This window comes from Neolamprologus brichardi, chromosome 6 (genome assembly GCF_056152115.1).
Source record: "Neolamprologus brichardi isolate AB-2024 chromosome 6, ASM5615211v1, whole genome shotgun sequence".
Classification (NCBI taxonomy): Eukaryota; Metazoa; Chordata; class Actinopteri; order Cichliformes; family Cichlidae; genus Neolamprologus; species Neolamprologus brichardi.
This window is the reverse complement of record NC_142109.1, coordinates 34,617,214-34,639,324: the sequence shown is the minus strand read 5'-3', so window position 1 is coordinate 34,639,324 and position 22,111 is coordinate 34,617,214. Positions and strand designations below refer to the sequence as shown.

Below are 22,111 nucleotides of genomic sequence, written 5' to 3'. Positions count from 1 at the left end.
CATAATATTCCAGAAACACGCTTTGCCGATCCGATCAGCTGTTCATAACACTTCCTACGTTAGAATAGACGTCAGCGTGAACTATCGCAAGTCCGCCATGACCTGCCCGAAACCGGAAGTGATGTAATTTGCGGAAATGTAGTTTTTTACCATCAGGGCCTCATGAGCCTATACTGGTGTTTTTAAAAGTTATGTTTGACTTTATGACTTTCTGTGTTGTTTCTGGGATGCTTAGGACTCATATTGCACTGCTGGAAATAGTTTATTTTGATGCATATGCTGCTTTTTTGCAAATTTGCATTATAATATTTATTTTCGTTTTTCCTGCAGTGTATAGCAATTGGTGTATTTCAAAAATAAAACTATGAAGACACTCAAAATAAATTTCCTGTGGTGGGAAACTATTTTGTGCAACTTTTTTGTATTTACAGTTTTGAGGGATAAGCCTCTTAAATTTCTCTAACTAGAAATATATGTTAAAAAAACAAAAACGATTTTCAATTTTTTTGTAGTTTATTGCACTTTTTTGCAATTTATGTAATTACTATGCACTTAATGCAGACATATTATTACAATTTAGGCTGTAATGGTTGTATTGATGTATAGCAACTTGAAATGCTCCCAAAAATGGCTCCACAGCATGTAAACATATAATATAAGCTCTGGCGGACTTGGTTCTATGGTAGGTCTTAAAGGGTTAACAAATCTCAGTGATATCAAAAATGTCTTTAAGAGTGATCTGGTCAAGAGCGCAGCAGTAGTTGAAACAAATACGACTTATGCGACGTTTTAAGTGACCAACATGGTCACAAAGACACTTGCAAAACTGGTCATTTTGTTATTTTATGTAAAACTCCTTTTTAAAATCCTGTTCAAGTCTATTAATCAATATAAATAAAGACATTACAAATAAAACACACACTGAAACATCAGGGATCACTTTTTGGCAGACTATCACTTTGTTGTTGTAACGCCAGCTCCTGGGCTGATCCCACAAATAGCAAGGAGAGAGGGCGGGGCATGGAAACAAGAATATACAAATATGTTGGGCAGGAAACATTTGTAGACCAACGGCTTGAAGAGGGTGTTGTGAGGAGTGGTTCCACTCCCCAACTTAAGATAAAATCCACACTTAAATGTACCTGTTGTGTTTGGAAAAAGCCCAAAGTACACAAAAGTTGGGCTTTGGGATAAAGCATATCTTTTCTTCCCGCTGAGCCTCTGAGTAGCAGCTTCTGGTTGTATAAGTTTCAAAATAAGACACCAAAAGAATCTGAGTTTAAGTGAACAAAGACTATATAAGATGGAGGTAGCCACTCTGCTTTCACCTATCAGTTACTCATTTCCTGCTATGAAGCATTTTTGGGGTTCCCATCTTGGTGTTTTGAAAGCAGAGGTGGAGCTGATGGTGAAACTGAGGGACAACCTGCTTTATGTCCTGCACAGTAATAGGGATCACGATTCACAAAATGAACAATATTTTACTTAAAACTAGTGAATTTAACTATGAACTCATGGAGGAAGTGAGCAGCAGGGACATTTCTTTCTCAGTTTATACAACAGGGCTTTCTTTTGGAACCAAGGGAGTGTCCCCCTGCTGGCCATCAGAAAGAATGCAGGTTTAAGGCACTTCTGCATTGACTTTACTTTTCAGATCTAGAAGCTACGTCCATCTCTTATATACAGTCAGTGATTGTGGTTGAACAGTCCAAAAATATCATTTTACCTTGATGGAAAACATAAGAGATAAAGAACCATGGTGCTCAGAGAATCTAACTGTACTTATACTAACATAACAATACTTAATAACATCATTATGCTCCAATACATCAGTGTATATATTTTTTCTTTTTTCGGGGGCTCTACAAGCACTAACAGGAGCCCATTTGTTCATTTTAATTACTGACACTTGGTTGCCCAATCAAATCTCTGAATGCAACTGGCCCCTCCCCTACCTTCCCTGTGTGTTCTTGCACCTTATAAAACAGAGTTTTACCTAAGACCACAAGAAATTTGTTGTTCTTGCTGTAAAGACGGAAAAAAAACATGCATGAAAACGTAAATCGTATTGCCTGTATTCACATTACACTGGTATATTCCTTTTTAATAGAGTTCTTTTTAAAGGTTTGATTGAAACTAAAATAATTTAAATTCTGTCCTTTGAATGTATTGCTTTAGTTTCATAAAATTTACCCTCTCAACTTCAGATCCCGATTATGGTTAAAGTTGGGTCTTATTTTAGCCACAAGGCCAAATTTCCAGAAACAAAGACGGTGTTACATCTCAGAATTAAGTCTTGTTCATTTCAGCATTACAGTTTTTCTATAAAAAGATTTTCCATTTTCCAAACAGGTGAAAATGTTCAAAAATGGGTTGGATGCTAAGAAACCGAAACCTAAGATATGTCATCAATGACCTTGTGAATCTTAAGAGGTTAAAGATGGGAAAGAAAGAATGCATCTGGCAGTAGTGACGTAACATCATTTCAGTGTGGAAACGTCTTGTTTGATGGGAGACACACAAAATGTGGCTTTTATACACTGAACATGGCCATTCTCAGAGAGGGTTTCAATAAGTGTTAGGAGCCCATGGCCTCGACTGCAAACTGTACCTTTCAAATCTCTGTACCTCTTTACAATAAGCATGCACTTCATGCTGTATGTCAAGGTCTCATATCAACCCAAGTTTAACAGCGGAGGTTTTTGGGTGTCTCTGTTGTCGTTTCTCAGGCTCTTCTCTCAGATTTGTCAATCACACTTTAAAACAAAACTCATGCAATGATATGTCATATGGTCAGCCTGTATGAAAATACTGTGATTCTTATCAAATGGATCAACATGAATATAAACAGAGGAAGACCCCATGTAATATTCCCACCCACCCACTTCCCTCCAAAAAGGATAAAAACCGTCTTTTTGAGGTGAGATTGGTGTGCCTTCCCGACATGTAGCTGGGTCTATTTTAGCCGTACGTGTGGCATGTTCAGCAACTCGTTGCTGCCAGTAGAGGGCAAGGATGCGTGACCGCCGGCCAGACTGCGGTTCGAGCCCTGGGTCCCTGCTCCGGCTCTGCCGCCTGTCCTCAGGAGTTCTGAGGAGTAAGTCGGAGTCTCGGCAGACCCCTGTGACAAGAAGTCAAGTCCCTGCGTCTCAATGTCTCTATCACTGATAAAGAGGTCCTCCTCACCCCACCCACCTCCACTCCTCCTGCCTGTACCGCCCCCTCCTCCCCCAGGATCTTGGCTACAGCTATGGAAGCCAATGGGGGAGTCACTGCTTGTACTGGGGCTTGGAGATGACAGGCTGTGGCCGTGATGGGTGGGGGCTACTTGCTTCAGATCCTGCACCGACATGGACTTGCCCAATCCTCGGTCCATCTCGTTGGACCCAGAGCAGCAGCCCAGCGCTGGTGGCACCAGGGGCTCCAGCTCCAAGCTCATTTGTCTCCTCCAGGATCCCTCCTCCTTTGTGCTAAGCCTGCTGTTGCTGTTCCCTTGGAGCTGCTGCCCCAATCTGTTGAGCCCCAACCCAAGGCCAAGGTCCTTCCTGACAACGCTATCCTCCATCTGTGTCCCAAGACCTCCACAAAAGTCCTCTATGTCAGGGGATACCTCTATGGAGGCTGTTCGCACTAAAGTGCCTGGGCCGTGACTTCGGCTAGGAGGGGGTGGAGGTGGAAGCCTCGCCAGAAGAGGAAACCCACCATCTCTCACTCCTCTGTCCCCTGAACTGCTAACACTGTTCGGGGTGAGGATGGGTGGAGAACTACCCATAGCCTCATCAGTGCCACTTTCAGGTGTGGTGGCCTGAGCCTGGGGATGGTGGCGATGGTGATGATGGTGTGGCAGGGGCGATGGGCTGAAAGAGGATGATGCGAGGCCAGAGGGAGACGTGGAAGAGGGGGCATTGAGATTGAGGTTGAGCTCGTTGGGGGGCCCGAGGATGAGATGGAGTCCTCCCTGCGAGAGATGGGAACTGGTGGAGGAGCGAGTGACGAAGCCGCTGGTGGGCGGCGCTCCACTGCTGCTGACCTGGGTGGAGCAGGACATGTCCTTGCTGAAGACAGAGGAGTGGTAGTCTGACGTCTGTTCCAGCTCGAAGAGGGGAAGAGAGGAAAGCGTGAGGGCCGACGACGAGCCTTTACGCAGAACCTGACGATAAATGTCGAGCAGGGAGTCCAGCTTCGACTCAATCGACTGGACCTGTGAGCAGAGGAGAGGAATAAAGGAGTGGTCTACCGCCACATCTGGCAGAATGTACAGATGCTCTACGTGTTGATTTGAATGCTTAAGAATCAGGTCTTGGGGCTCACAGCTACCTCAACAGCATCTTGCTTTCTACCAGATGTTTGTTTTAAGTTTTAGGATTCATATGCTTTTGCCACTTTCAACTTGTGCACCTGAAAAAAATCAATTTGCTGTAAAGAGTAAAATGTGATTCAGGGCCGTCTTAATAAGGTTTTGAATTCTACGCATTTTGACAAATACCAAAATAAAATGATCAGTAAGATGTTTTAGTCTTATAAGCAGTTTGGAGATGAATGTGATTAGCTGAGTTAGTCTAATGTTGCGTAAAAACTGGAAGCGGGACAGAGCCGGCTAATCGTTTCCCTCAGCTTTTCAGTTTTATGCTGATCTTGTTTTGATACCTGCCTTTTCTCACTCTGAATACCAACAAGTTTATTTCCTGTAACTTTAGGAAACTTAAACGCAGTCGAGATGGATCACATTTTACTGTATTTAGCTGGTTTGCTGTCGATGGCACTTACGTAGCGCTGTTCTAGTCTTATTGACCAGAAACACTGGGGGCATTTTGGGGTACGTAATGAGGACCGGAGGCAGCAAACACTGAAGCTCCAATTAGCAAAAACCCTGATCCTCTCAACCTCCCGAAATTTTAAGAACAAAACCCAGAGGACGGACCTGTCGCTCCACCTTACAGACGCGACCCAGCATGCTCATGTCCTCCAGTATATCGCCATCAGAGAGAAGCTTGTCTCGAATCTTCTTATCCAGAGGAATTTGGCCCTTCCCAAGGATTTGGTCCACCCTGAAATGCACAGAAATACAAGCAAACACAATAAGATATTAATTTTAAAACGTACAAAGGAGGACTACAAAAGGAAGGAAAATTAGAACCGTTTATCTAAAGTAAACTTTTCCCCCAATAAAGCAAAACCAAACACGAGAGATTATTCTTCCTCACTGGACTTCACACTTCCAAACATTACCAACCAGATTACATTTTACCAATTAACAACACAACTTTTTATTTCAGACTCTAAACATTAGAGTCTTATATTTTGGTTTACACATGATTATATTAATGTCTAAATGCTAAATCCAGTCAGGCTCTGTGGGATCTGGTTAATAAAGTCTGTTTGTGTCAAAGCTGACAGAGAGCACAGAAAAACGGAGCCAAGATCATGCAATCACGAGTTCACCAAAAGGAAGAAGAAAAAGTCAGGTGTGGACACCCTGTATGTCACCACTAAATCATGCTAGAAGAAAAGGGGATCGAGAACTACACAGGGAAGTTAGATCTGGATTCTAAAACTGTATTTTTACAGGAGGAAGCGAGAAGAGTTGCGACACTCGTTCATTGTAAATCAGTCCAATTTCAAATAAGAAATGTAATTCAGGATAAGATGGTAATGATTCACGCTCCTCTTGTATATGAAACATGCAGATCAGATGTAGATGATCTGGGGATTGTAATTGTGGACTGGATCCAAATATAGACAAGACCAGCCTCCATGTAACATTTTAAACATTTTGCTAAGAAAAACAAAAACATTTTGCATAATTTAAGGACTGTTACAGGTTTCTCTATTCTAATCTTACAGATGTTTTTCATATATTACAGTGAGGTCATGGCAGGTTGAAGTTATTTGTGGCTGGAGCTTGCTGACCTGTGTTAGACTCTACTCGTGACTACGAGATGTGGTTTAAAAAAAAAGAAGCATGTTGACAGGCCCTCCACCCTTTGCAAGTCGGATTGGCTCATCTGCAGCAACAGAGTGCACACAGCGTCAGCAGGGGGCAGTGTTGCAACAGCAATGACAGGTGAAACCTTCTGGTGTGTGATTGGAGTGTGTCTAAAACATGTTAGCATCACATTGCAAACTCCTTTCCCAGAACAGAAGTCAATTTACTTAAGAGATCTGTTAGTGGCTGGTTAGTAGCAGATATCATACCCAGGACGTGTTTGTGTGTGGGAGCAGAGTGTGGCTCGAAGCTCAGTTAATTCAGGCTTTAGCTCGTCAACCAGGGGCCTCATTTATCAAATCATCAGAGGAAAAAAGCTCCAAACTTACACGTTTTTTTAAAACCTGCAGACAACTTGGATTTATCATGCATATAAAGGCACAGCTGTGCACAGCTGTGGTGACAAATCCCGAACTGTCAACCGCTTCTCCTTAAAAGCCTCGGGTGGCACGTGTGGAACAAGAAGTGAAGGTAAAGGCAACAAAACAACACTGGCAGCAATGTAGAGGTCCTGATTAACGAAGACAAGCAAATCTATCAGTTTTATGGAGGACTGGAAGGAGTAGTACTGCACGATGTGTCAACTCAAGCTGATTTAGGCTTCATCTCTCCCCTTCCTGACAAACCTGCCAGTCTCTTAGGACACACACAGCATGCTTCAGGGGCTTACATCATTGTTAAATGGTAAGCTGAAATCCTTTGAGTTTGGGATTTATAGAGCTGTGTTTGTAATTGTTCTTCAATGTGAAAACTGTACACATAAAAATAGTTTAATGTCCTGGTGAGCAGTGAAAACAAGGTTCATTCAGAAAAGTTTCCAAGCAGTGCTACTAAGTGAATTTTGGATCAAGAGGGACTTTGCCTGTCCGAAATCAGAAGTGAGATGTTGGCAAAGCTGAAGTATAGTATTATGTCAAAGGAGCTTGCAAAGAAAAGCGTCTGGACTTCTTTAAGTTGCTTGAAGACGTTTCACCTCTCATCCGAGAAGCTTCTTCAGTTCTAAGGTCAAATGGTGGAGAGTCCCAGATATAAACCTAGTGGGAGTTTCCCCCCACAGAGGGACAAAAGGACCCCCTGATGATCCTCTAATCGCCTGAGCCAAGGTGTGAAACTGGGTGTCCCAATCAGCCAGAGTTTCGGGTGAGTTCATTGTGAAACCTGGCCCCACCTTATCATGTGATTTCCTGAGGTCAGATGGCCCAGGATGTGAGTGGGCGTTAAGGCGTCTGGGGGAACTCAAAACTGGATTATAGATGGTAGACAGTTGGTGTCGTAAACCACCGCCTCTGTTCAAAGATGGTCGCTCACAGTGGACATAGATGCTTCTTTCACTCCTCTTTCAAACCATCTGTCCTCTCTGGTGGTGGTGATGGTTTTAAAGAGGAGTGAAAGAAGCCATCTCTGGCTGATTGGGACCCACACCCAGTTTCACACCTTGGCTCAGGCGATTAGAGGATCATCAGGGGGTCCTTTTGTCCCTCTGTCGGGGGAAACTCCCACTAGGTTTAAATCTGGGACTCTCCACCATTTGACCTTAGAACTGAAGAAGCTTCTTGGATGAAGGTGAAATGTCTTCAAGCAACTTAAAGAAGTCCAGACGCTTTTCTTTGCAAGCTCCTTTGACTACGATGACCTGGATGACTGAGAACCTTCACAGACATATAGTATTATGTACTCGTCAGCCACTCAACACCATCTACAAAGGAGGTCACCGCAGTCCTTAGACATGCACGCTGCACACCATCCATTTCTCTATTTCATCTCTGGTGAGCCAGGCTCAGCAACTGGTTTCTATGGATCAGTTGATCCAGACCTAACTATATGCTTTGTCAAAGGGAAAGTTTTAAGCCTAATCTTAAAAGTAGAATCCAAACTGGGAGTTTCCACAGAAGAGGGGCCTGAAAGCTGAAGGGTCTCCCTCCCATTCTACTTTTAAATACTCTAGGAACCACAAGTCAGCCTGCAGTCTGAAAGGGAAGTGCTCTACTGGGTTTATATGGTACTATAAGGTCATTAAAATAAGATGGGGCCTTTTAAATTTGATTCTGGATTTAACAGGAAGCCAATGAAGGGAAGCCAATATGGGGGCAAATATGCTCTCTCTTTCTAGCAAAAAATGAACTCAACAGTTACACTAATTGTCCCGAGTGCATGTTTTGTAAACCTCATTGCCATCACTTCTCCATGAAGGGGCGGTCAGGTATGCTGGACAAACGAATGGTTGATAAATGAGGCCGCACTTTGTTTTCCTTCACGTTTCCGACAACAAACCAGCTCCTGAATTGTGCGACTGAGGAGTGAACTGAACCCATGTGACATGCGAATGACAGATTAGGTGGGTAGATTGAGTAAGTCGGGGGAATTCTGACCCCTGGGTGGAGTTCTTCCTCCCCTGGCTGTAATAGACAGACAGGGAGGGGGAGGAAAAGGCCTTGGCTCGGCTGCTCAGGGGCTGTGGGCCTACTATCATGTCCAGCCTGGAGAGAAGCAAACACAGGTACAAACATGCAAAAACACAAACTGCAAAAAGAAAAAAACAACGTGAGATAAACCCATGCACGTATAAGGAATGCATACACACATGCAGATCTTTTGCAGTACAATGTCCGTCCTACCTGGTCTGCAGGCTCTTGATGCGGCACAGCATGTCCAGGTGACCGGCAGAGTACTGTTCGATCACGTCCTTCACATCATACGGACGCAGCGTCTCCTTAAACTTCTTCTTGGCTACATGAAACTTCATGATCCTGCATGAACAGCACAGAAGTTCATAAATTCACCAGAAGGGGGAGCTGTGGTCTAGCCGTGACACTACCAGCCTGAGCTAATGTAAACAAATTAAAGCCTGCATTTATTTTAATAGTGCTTAATGGTGCTTTTAATGTGTCGACCTGTTTGTTCACAGCATTTCAAACGCTCAGAACAACCACACCACAGAAAAAAGGCAGATTTTAGCTGCATGTGTGTGTGGATGGAAACACCTGTGGAGCACTGAGGCTGAATTCAAGGGAACGTGGCTGAAAGTGGAGAGTCAAAGGGGTCGGAAACAATGAAAACAGCCTGGATTATATTGTCACAGCCTTCCTATATACAGTTTTGGTCCATGCGATGCTTCAAAATATCAAAAATATTTAATAAGATGCTCAGCCAGCATCATTTCATAGAGCAAAACAGGAAGTCCTGATGATGTAGTTTACATGTACATACCACTGAGCCTTCTGACATGAAATGTGATGCATATAAAAATGTACAAGTGACAAGTTATGAGGTGAACGGCATACCTGGCTTCTGCTATTGTCAGATTTGACTCAAAGAACATTTTTGCTGCAGCTGCAAATCTCATTTAGTGACTTCCTGAGTTTGCCGCGCCCCCGACTTACCTTCGCATCTCTGTGCTGTCATGTGGTTTCAGAATGTACCTCAGAATGTGAGACTGTTGTGAGTGAGTGCACACACGAAACTCTACTATGGGCTTGAATATTAGTTTTCCTTTGAGTGCGTTCTGCGTAAGGAAGCTCGTTAGCTTGCAGGTGCCATGGAAGTGAGCACGTCTGTTTAGCTTCTTGGCCCCTCAGTGGCCTCGAGTTTGGCGCGTAGGACATTTGATTAGTGAATTTCCACTTTTCTTTGCACAATAACTGAAGCATATTTAATGAAGCAATGCAAAAAAAATCCTATTTTTAAGCCTTTGAAGTGCACTCATGTGTATTTGCTGTATTTCCAGCATTTTTGATCCTACATAATTTTGTAAATACAGCAGGTACCTACGTTAAAGTTGTAGCCTTTAGTGAAGGCTATAGTGACTGATGTGGCTGCGTCACTATTTTCACACCTGTCTGTGTCCACAAAGTGATGCGTGACAGCCAGTTCACTTTATATGTGGAAGCTGGATAAAGGGATGAGGTGAACCACTGATGTTTATTATTGTTTTTTGATAAAACTGAAAGTCTGTCGATGCTCATAAAGTAAAAACTAAAAGAAAAATCAACATGAGGTGGTCTTGTTAAGGAGCCACAGAAGCTTCAGCATTATAGTCTTAGTTATTATATATTTAATAATTCAAACACTGAGCTGCTTTTAACTTTTATTCAACTCCTGCTGGTCGGGAAGGTATGATGACCTTGCATCTAACAGGCTCTTTAGTTCTTTCAGGACACGAAGGACATGAAGACGTGTCTACTCTTGTTTCCTTGTGACATGATCACCTTACACAGCTTTTAATCCTCCCACTAACCATATTTCCTGATGATCCAAAAATAAACTAACAGAAATAAAAACCATCCGGTCACTTTAATCCCCTGAGCTCAATCAGAAGACAGCGGGGGGTTGGCCGCAATCAGGGTTAGTTTGCCTGCAGCCTGGGTGACGGAAAACTGCAGCAGAAGTTAGACTGAAAGAGGAAGTCTCATTTCCTCACCTGACAGCTCGGATGACAGACTTGACCGAGGGCTGCAAGTCCTCCACCGAGATGTCGCAGTGACAGCCCTTCTCATCAAAACCGTCCTCCGCTGTAATGTTGGAGTCTGCTGTTTGGAAGAGAGGCGCAGAAAAGGAGGATTATTTATTTCTGTGATAGCGATGAAGTCACTTTATGCCAATGAGCACATTTTGCATCCACACAAACAACAGATTGCAGTGAGCCGTGTTAGTCTTACTGCTCAAACACACTAACATGCAGTCGCAGAAACTTCAAGTCATGGTTTGCTTTACAAATCTCAGTCAAGATGGGTCTGAAGAGAGATGTCCCACCAACTGCAGTTCCTCTAATGGCCACTTGAGGTTGGCTCAAAAAGCGAGTCAGTCCCTCTAGACTCCCGTGAATACATGAACAGTGTTGGTCAAGTTACTTGAAAAAAGTAATCAGTAACTAATTACTGATTACTTCTCCAAAAAAGTAATCCCATTACTTTACTGATTACTTATTTTCAAAAGTAATTAATTACTTAGTTACTTTTTAAAAACACGATTTACAACCTGAATAGGTGATAAAGCGATAGATCTTTCAGCCCAATTCTACTTTTTCTGCATAATCATCATACAAAATGTAATCAAATGGAAAAGTCTCTTTTTAAAACTTGTTTTATTAGTTTTAACCTTTTAACTTTATGCATCAAGCTAAAATTTAATTATCTGCAACATTCTCTGACTGGAAGAAATTTGTTTAACATTTAAACCTATTTTCTGCACATTCCAGCACATAAAATAAAATATTTTTGTGTTTACACTCAGTCTTTCAAATAGATGCAAGTAAAACACAGCAGAAAATAAATAAAGTCAAAGACTAGCGGTCCTGTTGCTCTATTTTCACCTGTAAAGCAGGAGTGGGGTAGGCGGAGGGTTACCCTGGTGCAGGTGTGCAGCGGTCAGTGGAAGAATCCGCAAGTTTCTCTGTGAGTTTCCCATTACGTCGTAGCTACTCGGTGCTTGTTTAGGGTTTTTTTCGCTGTAAAAAGAAGTTTTCTTCCCACGCACAACGGACACTAATGTTTTTGTCACTTTTTATGGAATCAAACTCAAAGTAAGGTCAGTACTTCCACGCTTTAAACGCTGCACGCTCATACTCTCTCTGCACTCGATATATGATCCATTGTTGATCTGCACACAGCTGTTGTCACGAACGTCGCACTCGCTTACGTCACTGTCATGAGACATTCTCGCAAAAAAAATCACAGTTTTAGTAACGCAGTGTTCCTACGGGAAAGTAACGGTAATCTAATTACCGTTTTTGCGATAGTAATCCCTTACTTTACTCGTTACCTAAAAAAGTAATCAGATTACAGTAATGCGTTACTGCCCATCTCTGTACATGAATAATAACTATACAATGGGCACACTTTTTTATGATGCATCCATTTGCACATTGGTGGAGCCTAAAACTGGGGCGGTTCAGTCTTGATTGACAGGTACAAATACATATTTGAAATGCGAACATCATGCGGTCTGTCTTATCGTGGCTAGCTCATGATTTTAGGTTGTGGTTATGTAGATTGATGGTGCTGTTAGGTTAACAAACTCATGCAGTTGTAAAATGAATTAACCTCCAAAAATCAAACTGACTGTGAGGTTGCAGACCAAGAAAAACTCCACTTCTTCGTAACAGACACTTTTAAGCCAGACTGAAGAATGAAGAATGCCAAAGACAATCTGGAGAAAGGTTATGCATTCTGAAAGTGCGTCCTTTGTTCATATGAGACAAAACTAGAGCTCTTTGGCCACAGAAACGCTGCTTATGTTGAGAGAAAGAAGGGAGAAGCAGACAACCCAAAGAACACCATCTGCACAGGGACACACGATGATGGGAGCATGCTTTAGTGCATCCGGAACTCGGAATCTCATCGAGATTGAAGGAATTGTGACGAAAGAAGGATATGTGAAGAAGAAAGCCTCGAGCAGTCAGCAGACAAAACCAGATCTGGGTAATGGCTTTGTCTTCCAATATGACAACAACTTCAAATTTGCATCACTCCTGCTGAAGAACATCTGACGAATACTTTTGACCCTGGTAGTTTTGGAAACTTCCAGCTGTTTTTAGATGGAAACTAAACAAAACCTGCTCATCACCAGGTCGCTGTTTAGTTTCAGAATAAGTTACCACCTCGATGTAACAGGTAAAAAGTGACTCAAGACTCATAAGAGACTAAACCCGGACTTTAAGCTCAACACAGCTTACTAATCCATTGACCTTCACTTTGTAGTTACACGCCTCTGTTGGGCCGTGGGGATTCCTGTGAGCTGGTGGAAAATCTGGAGTCTAAATAGTTTAAAGCACAGATCAAAGCTGTCCAAAATCCAGAGATCTACCTTAGTGTCATGTGGGAATAAAGCATTAAAGGTTTAGAAAGACTTCATTTTGATTTTCCAAATGGAGCAGGAACCCTGAGCACCCTGAGGAGGTAAGCATGGGGTTAATGCCGTTGATGTGTTCTGTTGAACTAAACACTGTAGATGACCTCAGGAAAGGATCGATTACTCCACAGTATGTGGGTTTTGTCAGACCTGCTGCTGATGAAAAACAGTGCTGATTAATGATTTGCTCCATTAAAAACTTTCCACTAAAATAATTCCTGGTTTCATTTCTAATTAAGGGAGATGTTTCCCATCCTCTAATGTCTCACTTAGCCAACATGTCAGCGATCAGACGCAGCGTGGCTAACCAGCCAACCAGTTTGGTTTTGGCTAGCTTGGCTAATGATTCCTCTCCACCAGCAGGCCTCAGCCAGCTGGACGGCTCTGACACCCATTATGGCTCCTGGAGCTCACCACCCCCACCTTCCATCTATCCATCAGTCCGCCCACAACCACCAACTGGCCGTTACCCAGGAGGACTCGCCAGGCCGGCACTGCTAGGCCAAAGAAAGGGAGCACAGCAGCCATCAGCATTCCTCCACTCCGCTGCGTCATTAGTGAGCCAAACCAGTTCTGATGAGCTGGATCGAGAGTCAGTTAAATACGAGCAGTGAGGTTGGGGCAGTTGTGCTTATTTTTATATCTCAGGAACACCTTTCTTTAAATGTGGCACTCGAGGAAGAGCAAGAGCAGCTGTTTGGAGAGGTTACTCACTTCCTGTTAATCCCACACGACTGAAACTGGCTGATTTCACACAATGAGCAGCAGTGAATGCAGCCTAATGACTAAAATAAGTTATTAGACCTGCTCTGAACAAAAAAGACATTGAGACATTTCAAAATTTAAATGGAAAAAATTCTAACATCTTTTTTTTTTCCCCTCACAGGAAAGGCAGTTTTGTCCAGTACTATTTATATAACGCCAAAACACAACAACGGGCACCTCAAGTTAAAGACTCCATGATAATTAGGGATGGGTACCGGTTCTGACATAAACGGTAGTAACCAGACCGAAAAGCAGCGCACATTTCGGTGCTTTATTTTGGTGCTTTTTTTTTCCTGAGCTGTGACACACTTTAGATTCTAGCCAATCATTTTACGTTTCTGAGGATAGTAGGCGGGTCCAGGTACGTACGTTCTTTTAGAGCAGAGCTACAGATTAAAAATGCCCAAGGCGAAGCGGTCAAAGTCTGGCTGTACTTCACAGCAAAAGATGCAAACTCAGCAGCTGCAACAAGTGCTTTAAGCTGATACTGTGATACTGTCAAAGGAGGTAACACCTCAAATCTGATGAAACACCTGGCGACGCATAGCGTTTTTTTTTAAAGCCGAGAACTGCGCCGTATTTGATAGCTTGCTGCGAGACCTCACACCGAGCACATCTACTGCGGGTGTGGTGCCTGTTATCGGACCCGGAGTTAGCAACATCCCCCAAAAACCCGAAGAGGAGAGTCCTGGCCCCTAGCCCTGCCAGTGTAGCAGAAATGATGAGGATGATGATGCAGCAGCAGCCGTTCTTCTCTGCGTGAGTAGCTTAATGTTGTTCGTGTGTAATTTATGTTGAGTAGGCTAACCACGTTATTACATTAATGCATGTAAGGTGAACTAGCAAACATCATCATAGCTACATGCGGCTGTCTTCTTGTTTGATGGCAGATACTCCCTTCACCCTGGACAAAAAGGCTAAAATGACCAAAGAAAAAGTGGAAAACAGCTAAACATGAGAGGTTTTTGGACAAAGTTTGTGTTTTTTCCGTTGTTTAAGCACTGCTTCCAGCCAAGAGTGATACCATATATGCCCCATAGCTGCAGAAAAGGCTAACATTGTTATCTTTTTACAAAAAAACAGCTGAACATGAGAGGTTTTTGGACCAATTTTGTGTTCTCCATTCTTTAAGCACTGGTTTGAGCACCGTTTAAGCACCGGCACCGTTTCAAAAGTACCGGTTTGGCACCGGTATCGGATAAAACCTAAACGATACCCATCCCTAATGATAATAGAGAGAAGATGATGAAACCATGAAGGCCGTCTTCAGTTTTGGTACGGTAATATGTTACTTAGCAGATATTTATAACATTTATGAACATTTATAAGCCAGAAGCCAGACTCTAAAACAGGTGATTTTGCTTTGTTAATAATCCACACTGATATAAAATACCGGCAGTGAAAGCAGAACGGCACACGCACCATCAGTGGTGGAGCGGGACTGACTCTTGAGGCGGAGCGACGGTCTGAACCGCGTGCGGTCGTTGAAGCTCCAGCTCTTCTGAACCTTGGCGGGACTGGTGCCCTCTGTGCCAGCGTCAGCCACCGGAGAGCGCCTGTCGTTCACTGATGACGTCTGCCTATTCTTGATGCTCTGACCTCGGGGGCTCGCCATCCTCACCCGCTCCTTAAAACTCAACTTCTGGCTGAAATTAGTGATGAAGAGTAGTACAGAGGGAGATTGGAGCGAGAAGGGGAAAGAAGAAGGAAGTGAGGTGGGGTGGAAATGACAAAGAGGTAAACATGTTTGAGTGATAAATGATTTTCATGATAGCAAAAAGTTATCCTGGAAAAGTGTTCCTTCATAAACTGCTGAACATGGCAGCCATCCATTTAGTATAAGGGCTGCAGGACAGGATGGAGACAGACCAGCATGCATTGCAGCAGATGCTTTAGACAAAATGCAAGCTTTGGTTAGATATGAAGCTTCAGCTGTGTCATGATGCTTGTGGTTTGTTCCTGCAAGTGTGCACAGTATGCCGTCTTGTGTGACCAATTAGTTTACACGTCATTGAAAGAGCCAGCGGGTGTCGCACAGTTATATTAAATGTATCGCATGTTTTTATATAAAAGTGTGAGTTTATGGATGAAAATTCATAAGAATTACCTGCAGAGTGTGAACAGGCAGGACCATGAGGTGTGGAGATAATTAGCGAGCGACAGATTCTGTGCTTATGCAGAATGACAGCATGCAAAGCCGTTCGCAGGCGCCAGCCGTGCATCATTTACACGCTGCAGAGGATTAAGCAGAAGTCTGTGTTCTTCTTATTGTCACCAAATCAGTGGGTTTTGGTCATGAATGTGTTGATTGGTCTCAGTAAATTCTTACTCTTAAACTCAATAGTCTGAAAAAGTCAACAGGATGGCTAATGATTTCATTAAGACGTTATCAGCCAACGAGTGCATCTGCATAATCCTCCTTTCTAATGAACGTCATGATCTCACTTGTTAGTCTCAACTAGGGCTGCCACGATTAGTTGACTAGTCACGATTACGTCGACTATCAAAATCGTCGACGACTGATTTAATAGTCGACGCTTCGTTTGAAGCTTTGTAAGATCCCAAAAGACGCAGGAATTAGTAGTAGGATTTAAGAGTGTAATAACGGACTGAAACAGAAGATGGCAGCACTGCATGTACAAGGATGCCAGCTGCCGTTAAACCCCGAAGAAGAAGAAGCTGTGTCCCAGAATTCATAGCGCAGCCCAGCTCAGTTTCCAACAATGGTGGCAGCTAGTTAGTTTTAATATTACTCTTATTATTCTTTCTGGGTCACAAAATAAACGATTAACATATTTTCAGGCGAGAATGTAGCTGTGTAAACCTCAAATATCTGCTCAGTTTATCAAGACACCACATATTTTCAAAAGCGCTCCGACGTTTTCGGAGACGTCTGTTACCCACTAGCTCGATAGCTAGCCGGGGGCTAGGCTAACTAGAGCCGTGAGAACACCGGACTCCCGGCAAATCGTTTTCAACCCCACCGCCGTCTTTTGCTACTCAGGTTAAACATGATATATAAGTCAGTTAGATAACTTAAAAATGTTATTGTTTGGCTTATTTCAGTATTTTATTTGTTCCTGAGTAAATCGGTTTGGCTGAGATTAAAGTTATAGTTTTAAACAGCTGAATAAACGTCAAGCAGACAGCTGATTATCAGAAGTTGAGATGCTCGAGAATATACTCCGGTGTCCTGTTATATTTTAGATAGCAAGGAGTTTATTAAACTTCACCGAAACAATCTGCAAACTTCATTAAAATTTAATACACTATCATCTTGTCTTTATTTTTAGTTAGCACATACCTTAAACACTTAAAGCTGTAAGCTAATGATAGTTATATAAGAGCAGATGCTGCTGGTGCAATAAGCTGTATGTTTTATGTTCAATGGATGATGATCTGATTAGTCCACTAATCGCAAAAATAATCGGTGACTAGTCAACTATCAAAATAATCGTTTGTGGCAGCCCTAGTCTCAACGTGACTTGACACTAATGACTGAGCCCATGAAGTCATCAGGAAAATGTTGCATGCTAGGTTCTGATTCTAAGCTAACGTTAGCTAGTGTTGCTCACTGCTGACTGTGCCGAGTGGCAGTGAGGCGCTGAGGCCCTCGAGACTTTGTACCGACTCTGACCCATATCCCTCGTTAGAAATCAGAGCGCATCATGTAAGAAGTAACTGAGAGAGTCTCGTAGCTGTTAGGTGGCTAGCAATAAGAAGCAATGCTTCTCACCGGTGGAGGGGATGGTACCTGAGATGTCTGTGTGGGTTCTGGTGAGTGAAGTGCAGTTTATCGTTTAGGTGGAATACAAGGAGGTGAGTGAAGAAGAAAATGTTGACGGTGCATCACACACACACACACTCTCTCTCTCTCTCACTACATCCAGAGAAAAAGCTAATTAGTTATTTCAGAGGAGCTGCTGCTGAGAACGAAACCTGGCACAGACTAATGATCTGACGGTTAAAAACCAAAATCACAACAGGCACAAATAGCGCATTGCTCAGGCAAATATCAAACAAAAGGCAGATAGTGTGTTACTATGAAGGCGACTGATGTCTCCCTGCAGGGTTTTCTGGCTCTGCTCTCTCTGAGGCTGCACAGCCTCCTACAGATACCCATGCACCAAGAATTAGTCAGCATTCCCAAAGAAAAACTTCATGTCACAGGGAGCAGAGATGCTGTGTACCTATGTTTCCGAGCAGTACACCTCCTCAGTAGCTTCTGTTTATTACTATGATTTTTACTAAAAACCAAGGGGAGATAGACACACGGTGATGTGTTACATGAGGCAGAAACAGATGAGAGAAAATCTTTCCGTCTTAAACCCTCGTGCACCTAAACACCACTTTCTTAGCGTAAGCTCTGCAGAATAACTGAGCGATGAACCTTTGCAGGACTGTATGCATGAAGTCTAGGAAGTACAAAGTAATACGTTTACCGCTGGAGTTTCAATTTGTCGACCGCTGACATTTAGAAGCAGCAGAACGGAGGCAAATTGAGCTTAGTAGAGAAAATGAACATCTACAGGACCGTTTGAAAAAGGCTGCAATTTGGTGAGTCACACATTCATGCCGATATCCCTCATTTAACTACATGAATTCAGCTGGGCCATGGCAACAAGTGCCTGAATCACCAGTGAGCAGACAGGGAGCTTTACACAGAGTCGTGTGGGTTTACTGAAGGTATAAACATGCAAATCCATTTTTGTTTCCCATGTAATGTTTTGGTTTCCTCGCTGCCTTTTCTCATATATACTGATTCTGTTAATAAAGCAAGGCAGCTCTGCACTGACTGCACAGTGTGGCGTTTAATCCCTCCTCTCTAGCTCTGCAGTAGAGACATAAATAGAGTTGGGGGTTTTGCAGAACCTCCATCACCTTTTCTACATTGTGGAGTATTTCATAAACCAGGTTCAAAGGGAAAGAGTTATATGAAAAAAAAAGAAAAGAAAGCACGCCTGCTTTCAGCTCGCAGCGGTGGTTTGCAGACAAACATTTACTCAGTGTTTCATAACTGCAAACACAACATATTACATCACACAGCCTCCACTGCCCTGCACACTGCCCTCCCCAAATGAGTCTGTAAATGCATTAGCTAAAAGAGAAACATCAGGAGCACTGATTTCATTACAAAATTAAGCAATATTAGGACATTATCACACAGAATAACATTTGTAATAAGTGTGTAATAGATACCTCAGGCAAGAGGATGGTTTAAAGCATGAGAAAAATGGTGTGTGTGTGTTTTTGCCTGTGTGTGTAGTGAACGTGGTGTGTAAATGATTTTATTTTTTTCTCTTTTGGAGAGAAAAAGCAATAAAAAGAAAAAACAGCACCACATCATCACCCTTATGGCCTTCAGCGCCTGTTAGGGCACCTGTTCTGTCTGGGTGACCATACAGGTGTGGCGGAAAGAGCCCTCAAAGACGGCCGGCTATTGTTTGAACATAATGATGCAGATCACGAATGTATTAACAGAACTTCTTCAGCTTTGCTGCTGATTTTCCCAGCGCTCATTCGTTTGCATTAGAGCATTGCAGGAAATCCTTTATACCTTCTACTGAATTTAAGTGAGTGATAAAAATAAAAGCTGCACCACATTTTTGATGTCATGCAACATCAGATACATCCTTTGTAGCTAAGTTGTCCTAAAGGCGATGACACCTTTGATTTCGCGGCGTCATTAGAATAGAAAGTAAATATGGGCGTGGCCATTGGGAATCACTAATGAGTGAGCTGCAAAGTGCAGATGAAGGTTGAAAAAGAAGTGCCACAATAACATCGGTTCCTCTAACAACCGGCTGTACAGCAGAAATAAACACATTTATAGCCTGATACCTAAAACCATTTCGGCCTCTGTAGATTGATTCCCCCTTCATAACATTTTTGAGGTGTATCTTATAGCCGTCATTCATCTTTGATCTACAGACAGGAGTTAGAAACTCTAAAATCTAAAGCTGACTTTTCAAGGTAATCTAAAAACTCAAGTAATTACAAACATTTGACTAAAAACAAGAAGAAAAAGCAAAGAAAATAAAATTCAGGCACTCAGTTATTTTCAGGTAAATTTCCCAAGTGGTCACACGTGGTACTGCGCCGTATCAGCTTTGTTGATACATTCTCTGATTTGACGCCCAGCCCTATTTTCAAGTCATGGACTTACAACACTACGTAACACAGCGAAGGTCAAACGGTCACAAACCTTGTGGTCGACTCTCCCTGCTCCTTCCTGCAGCAGACAGATCAGAAAAGGAAAGATATTTGAGAACACATCTTTTCATAAAACGTCAGTAATAGTACAGTGCTTATATCATAATACTGGTGCTTTTGCAAGTTTTAGCCCATTTATTAGAAATCTCATATGTTGTATTAAAGAGAGTTTAACTAATATTTTCCACTTTGTCTTGCATCAATTTTTGCATGGTAAGTTATGTAATCTACCACAGTGAACAGGCTTTTTTGGTCAAAGTTACAATGTTATTGCAAGGTAATACAGTGCATCGTTTTTTATTTTGCAGCTTGGTCTATTCCAAGACCAAGGAATATTGGGTATCTAACCCATTATTACAGGACGTTCATTTTCTGCACAACCGCAGTGAGAGCCTGGTTCACACTGCCGGAAATAACTTGGACCCGGGCACAGTGGAAGCTGCCCTCTGCCAGGTTGCCCTTGGTCATTAATACTGGTCATAACTGTCACTACCCGATTCGTACCGGAAACCCGATCGGTACCCCGCATGCGCAAATCTTACGTCACTTCCTCTCTTTGCCAGCATTGCGACATTCAATATATTTGAATGACACGGTTAGCGCCCAGTTAGCTCCTAGGATTTCTCAACAGCTCTGCCTCCTTTTCGACTGCCCGGGACATTTAAACAATGGATAATCCGTTTACAAACAAATTCATGCTTTTCTCCTCAACAGAGAGCGTCCCCCGATTGAACAACAGCGCCGTAAAATAAGAATGGCGCCTAATTACAGACTAATTATTGACTTAGCAATGTGTCACGTGAAGATTCATCAGCCAGATTAAGTGTTTACTGACATTTGACAGTGATAGCAGACATCATCATCACTATACTAATCAATCCTCTCCACACAGACAAGCATAAACACACTCGATTATCACTAAATCAAATTTAATACACGTTTGTAATGACGCTAATTCAGTTTACAATAGGGTTCATACGCTCGGTCAGCAGGTGGCAGTATCCTCTTATACTGGGGAGTAAACTGCTATTAAACGAACAGAAGAAGAAGAAAACATCTGCACATGCGCGGTACGGATCGGGTAGACCGATTTGTACGGTCCGACTTTGCACATGCGCAGTAAGGATCGGGGAGTCCCGATCCGTGACTATCTTTTTATTTTTCGTTTTTGTCTACATTGTACTGAAATGCTTCATTATTGCAAACACAGATATACTTATTATTCTTAACATCTTAACAGATACTCTGACCCATAACTATCGTAAAACGCTACGACCGGAAGTAGACACCTTTCGCGCATGCGGGGTACCGATCGGGTTTCCGGTACGGATCGGGTAGTGACAATAACCTTCTAGAATTTCTAGGCAAAGCCAAGGGGGCAGGGTTTAGAGTTCAGAGTTCAGGGTTTAGAGTTCAGATGAGGTTCTTTCGAAGGGTGGCAAGACTCTGGATGGAGCATGAGGAGCTCAGTAAGTCAGGAAGGACTCTGCTTAGAGCTGCTTCTCCATCACATGAGCAGGAGCCAGCTAGAGTGGTTCAGGTATCTAACCGGGACATATCCTGGCACCTCCTAGGTGAGGATGAGGTTAGTCCAACTAGCAGGAGATCCTGGAGCAGATAAGTGTCAAAGTTTTTGTGAAGTGGATGCATTATTCCACATAATAACATGAACTCGTTTGGCTTAATGAAAACCAAGACACCAGTTTATAAAGCACACCCTGACGTGTACTGGACAGTGAACCTGCTGGATGCTCGTCATTTTGGGTAATGTAGGTTGTGCCTCATAAACTTAGCATCGAGGCTTTTCCAGGCAGCTGATTTCTATGTTTACTTTTGCTTTGCTTTGCAAACCTTTTCAGCGAATTCATGCGAATTCTTCTTTAATGGCAACATCATAAATGCAAAGTTTATGTCCACAGTGATGAATGACACACTCAGCATGTTTAAAAACTCCTTTACTCTCCAGTTGAAGTCGTGATGACGTGAGCTTTAGGAATTCATTAAAATACAAGTTATACATGATTTATAACCGAGGAGCTAAAACCTGCAAACGCACCAATGTGTTCAGCATGATAGGGAGATTTCTGCATCACAAGCTTTGCCAGCAGCTGTTTCTTTCACAAGTGCAGAGGATTTGAAGGCCGCAACACATCGATCAATAAGAGGCCTGATGGTGGAAGCCTTAACAAACAGCAGACTCACTACAAACATGCAGGTTCATGCACACTAAAGCAGCAGCAGCAGCGAGAGAAGAAAGTGACTTAAGGACTGCATGTTTCACACATTACTCCTTGAAATAAA

The 22,111-nt window shown here is 42.8% G+C and overlaps 1 protein-coding gene across 5 annotated transcripts in view; it reads right to left on the bottom strand.

The window, feature by feature from the left end:
- Positions 1-514: 514 nt before the first annotated feature.
- The window catches only part of kcnq5b (potassium voltage-gated channel, KQT-like subfamily, member 5b), a 170,816-nt gene continuing 149,219 nt past the window's right edge, over positions 515-22,111 (bottom strand). The window contains exons 9-16 of one of the 5 annotated variants that reach the window (XM_087842188.1): positions 19,803-19,829; positions 17,788-17,844; positions 15,020-15,243; positions 10,404-10,512; positions 8,602-8,733; positions 8,356-8,463; positions 4,922-5,048; positions 515-4,201 (exon numbers count right to left, since the gene is read on the bottom strand). In XM_087842188.1, coding sequence (XP_087698314.1) covers positions 2,957-4,201; positions 4,922-5,048; positions 8,356-8,463; positions 8,602-8,733; positions 10,404-10,512; positions 15,020-15,243; positions 17,788-17,844; positions 19,803-19,829 — 2,029 coding nt within the window. In that variant the 3' untranslated portion in view covers positions 515-2,956. The remainder of the gene's footprint in view (positions 4,202-4,921; positions 5,049-8,355; positions 8,464-8,601; positions 8,734-10,403; positions 10,513-15,019; positions 15,244-17,787; positions 17,845-19,802; positions 19,830-22,111) is intronic. The other 4 variants (XM_087842191.1, XM_087842189.1, XM_087842190.1 and 1 more) reach the window with 4 other exon arrangements.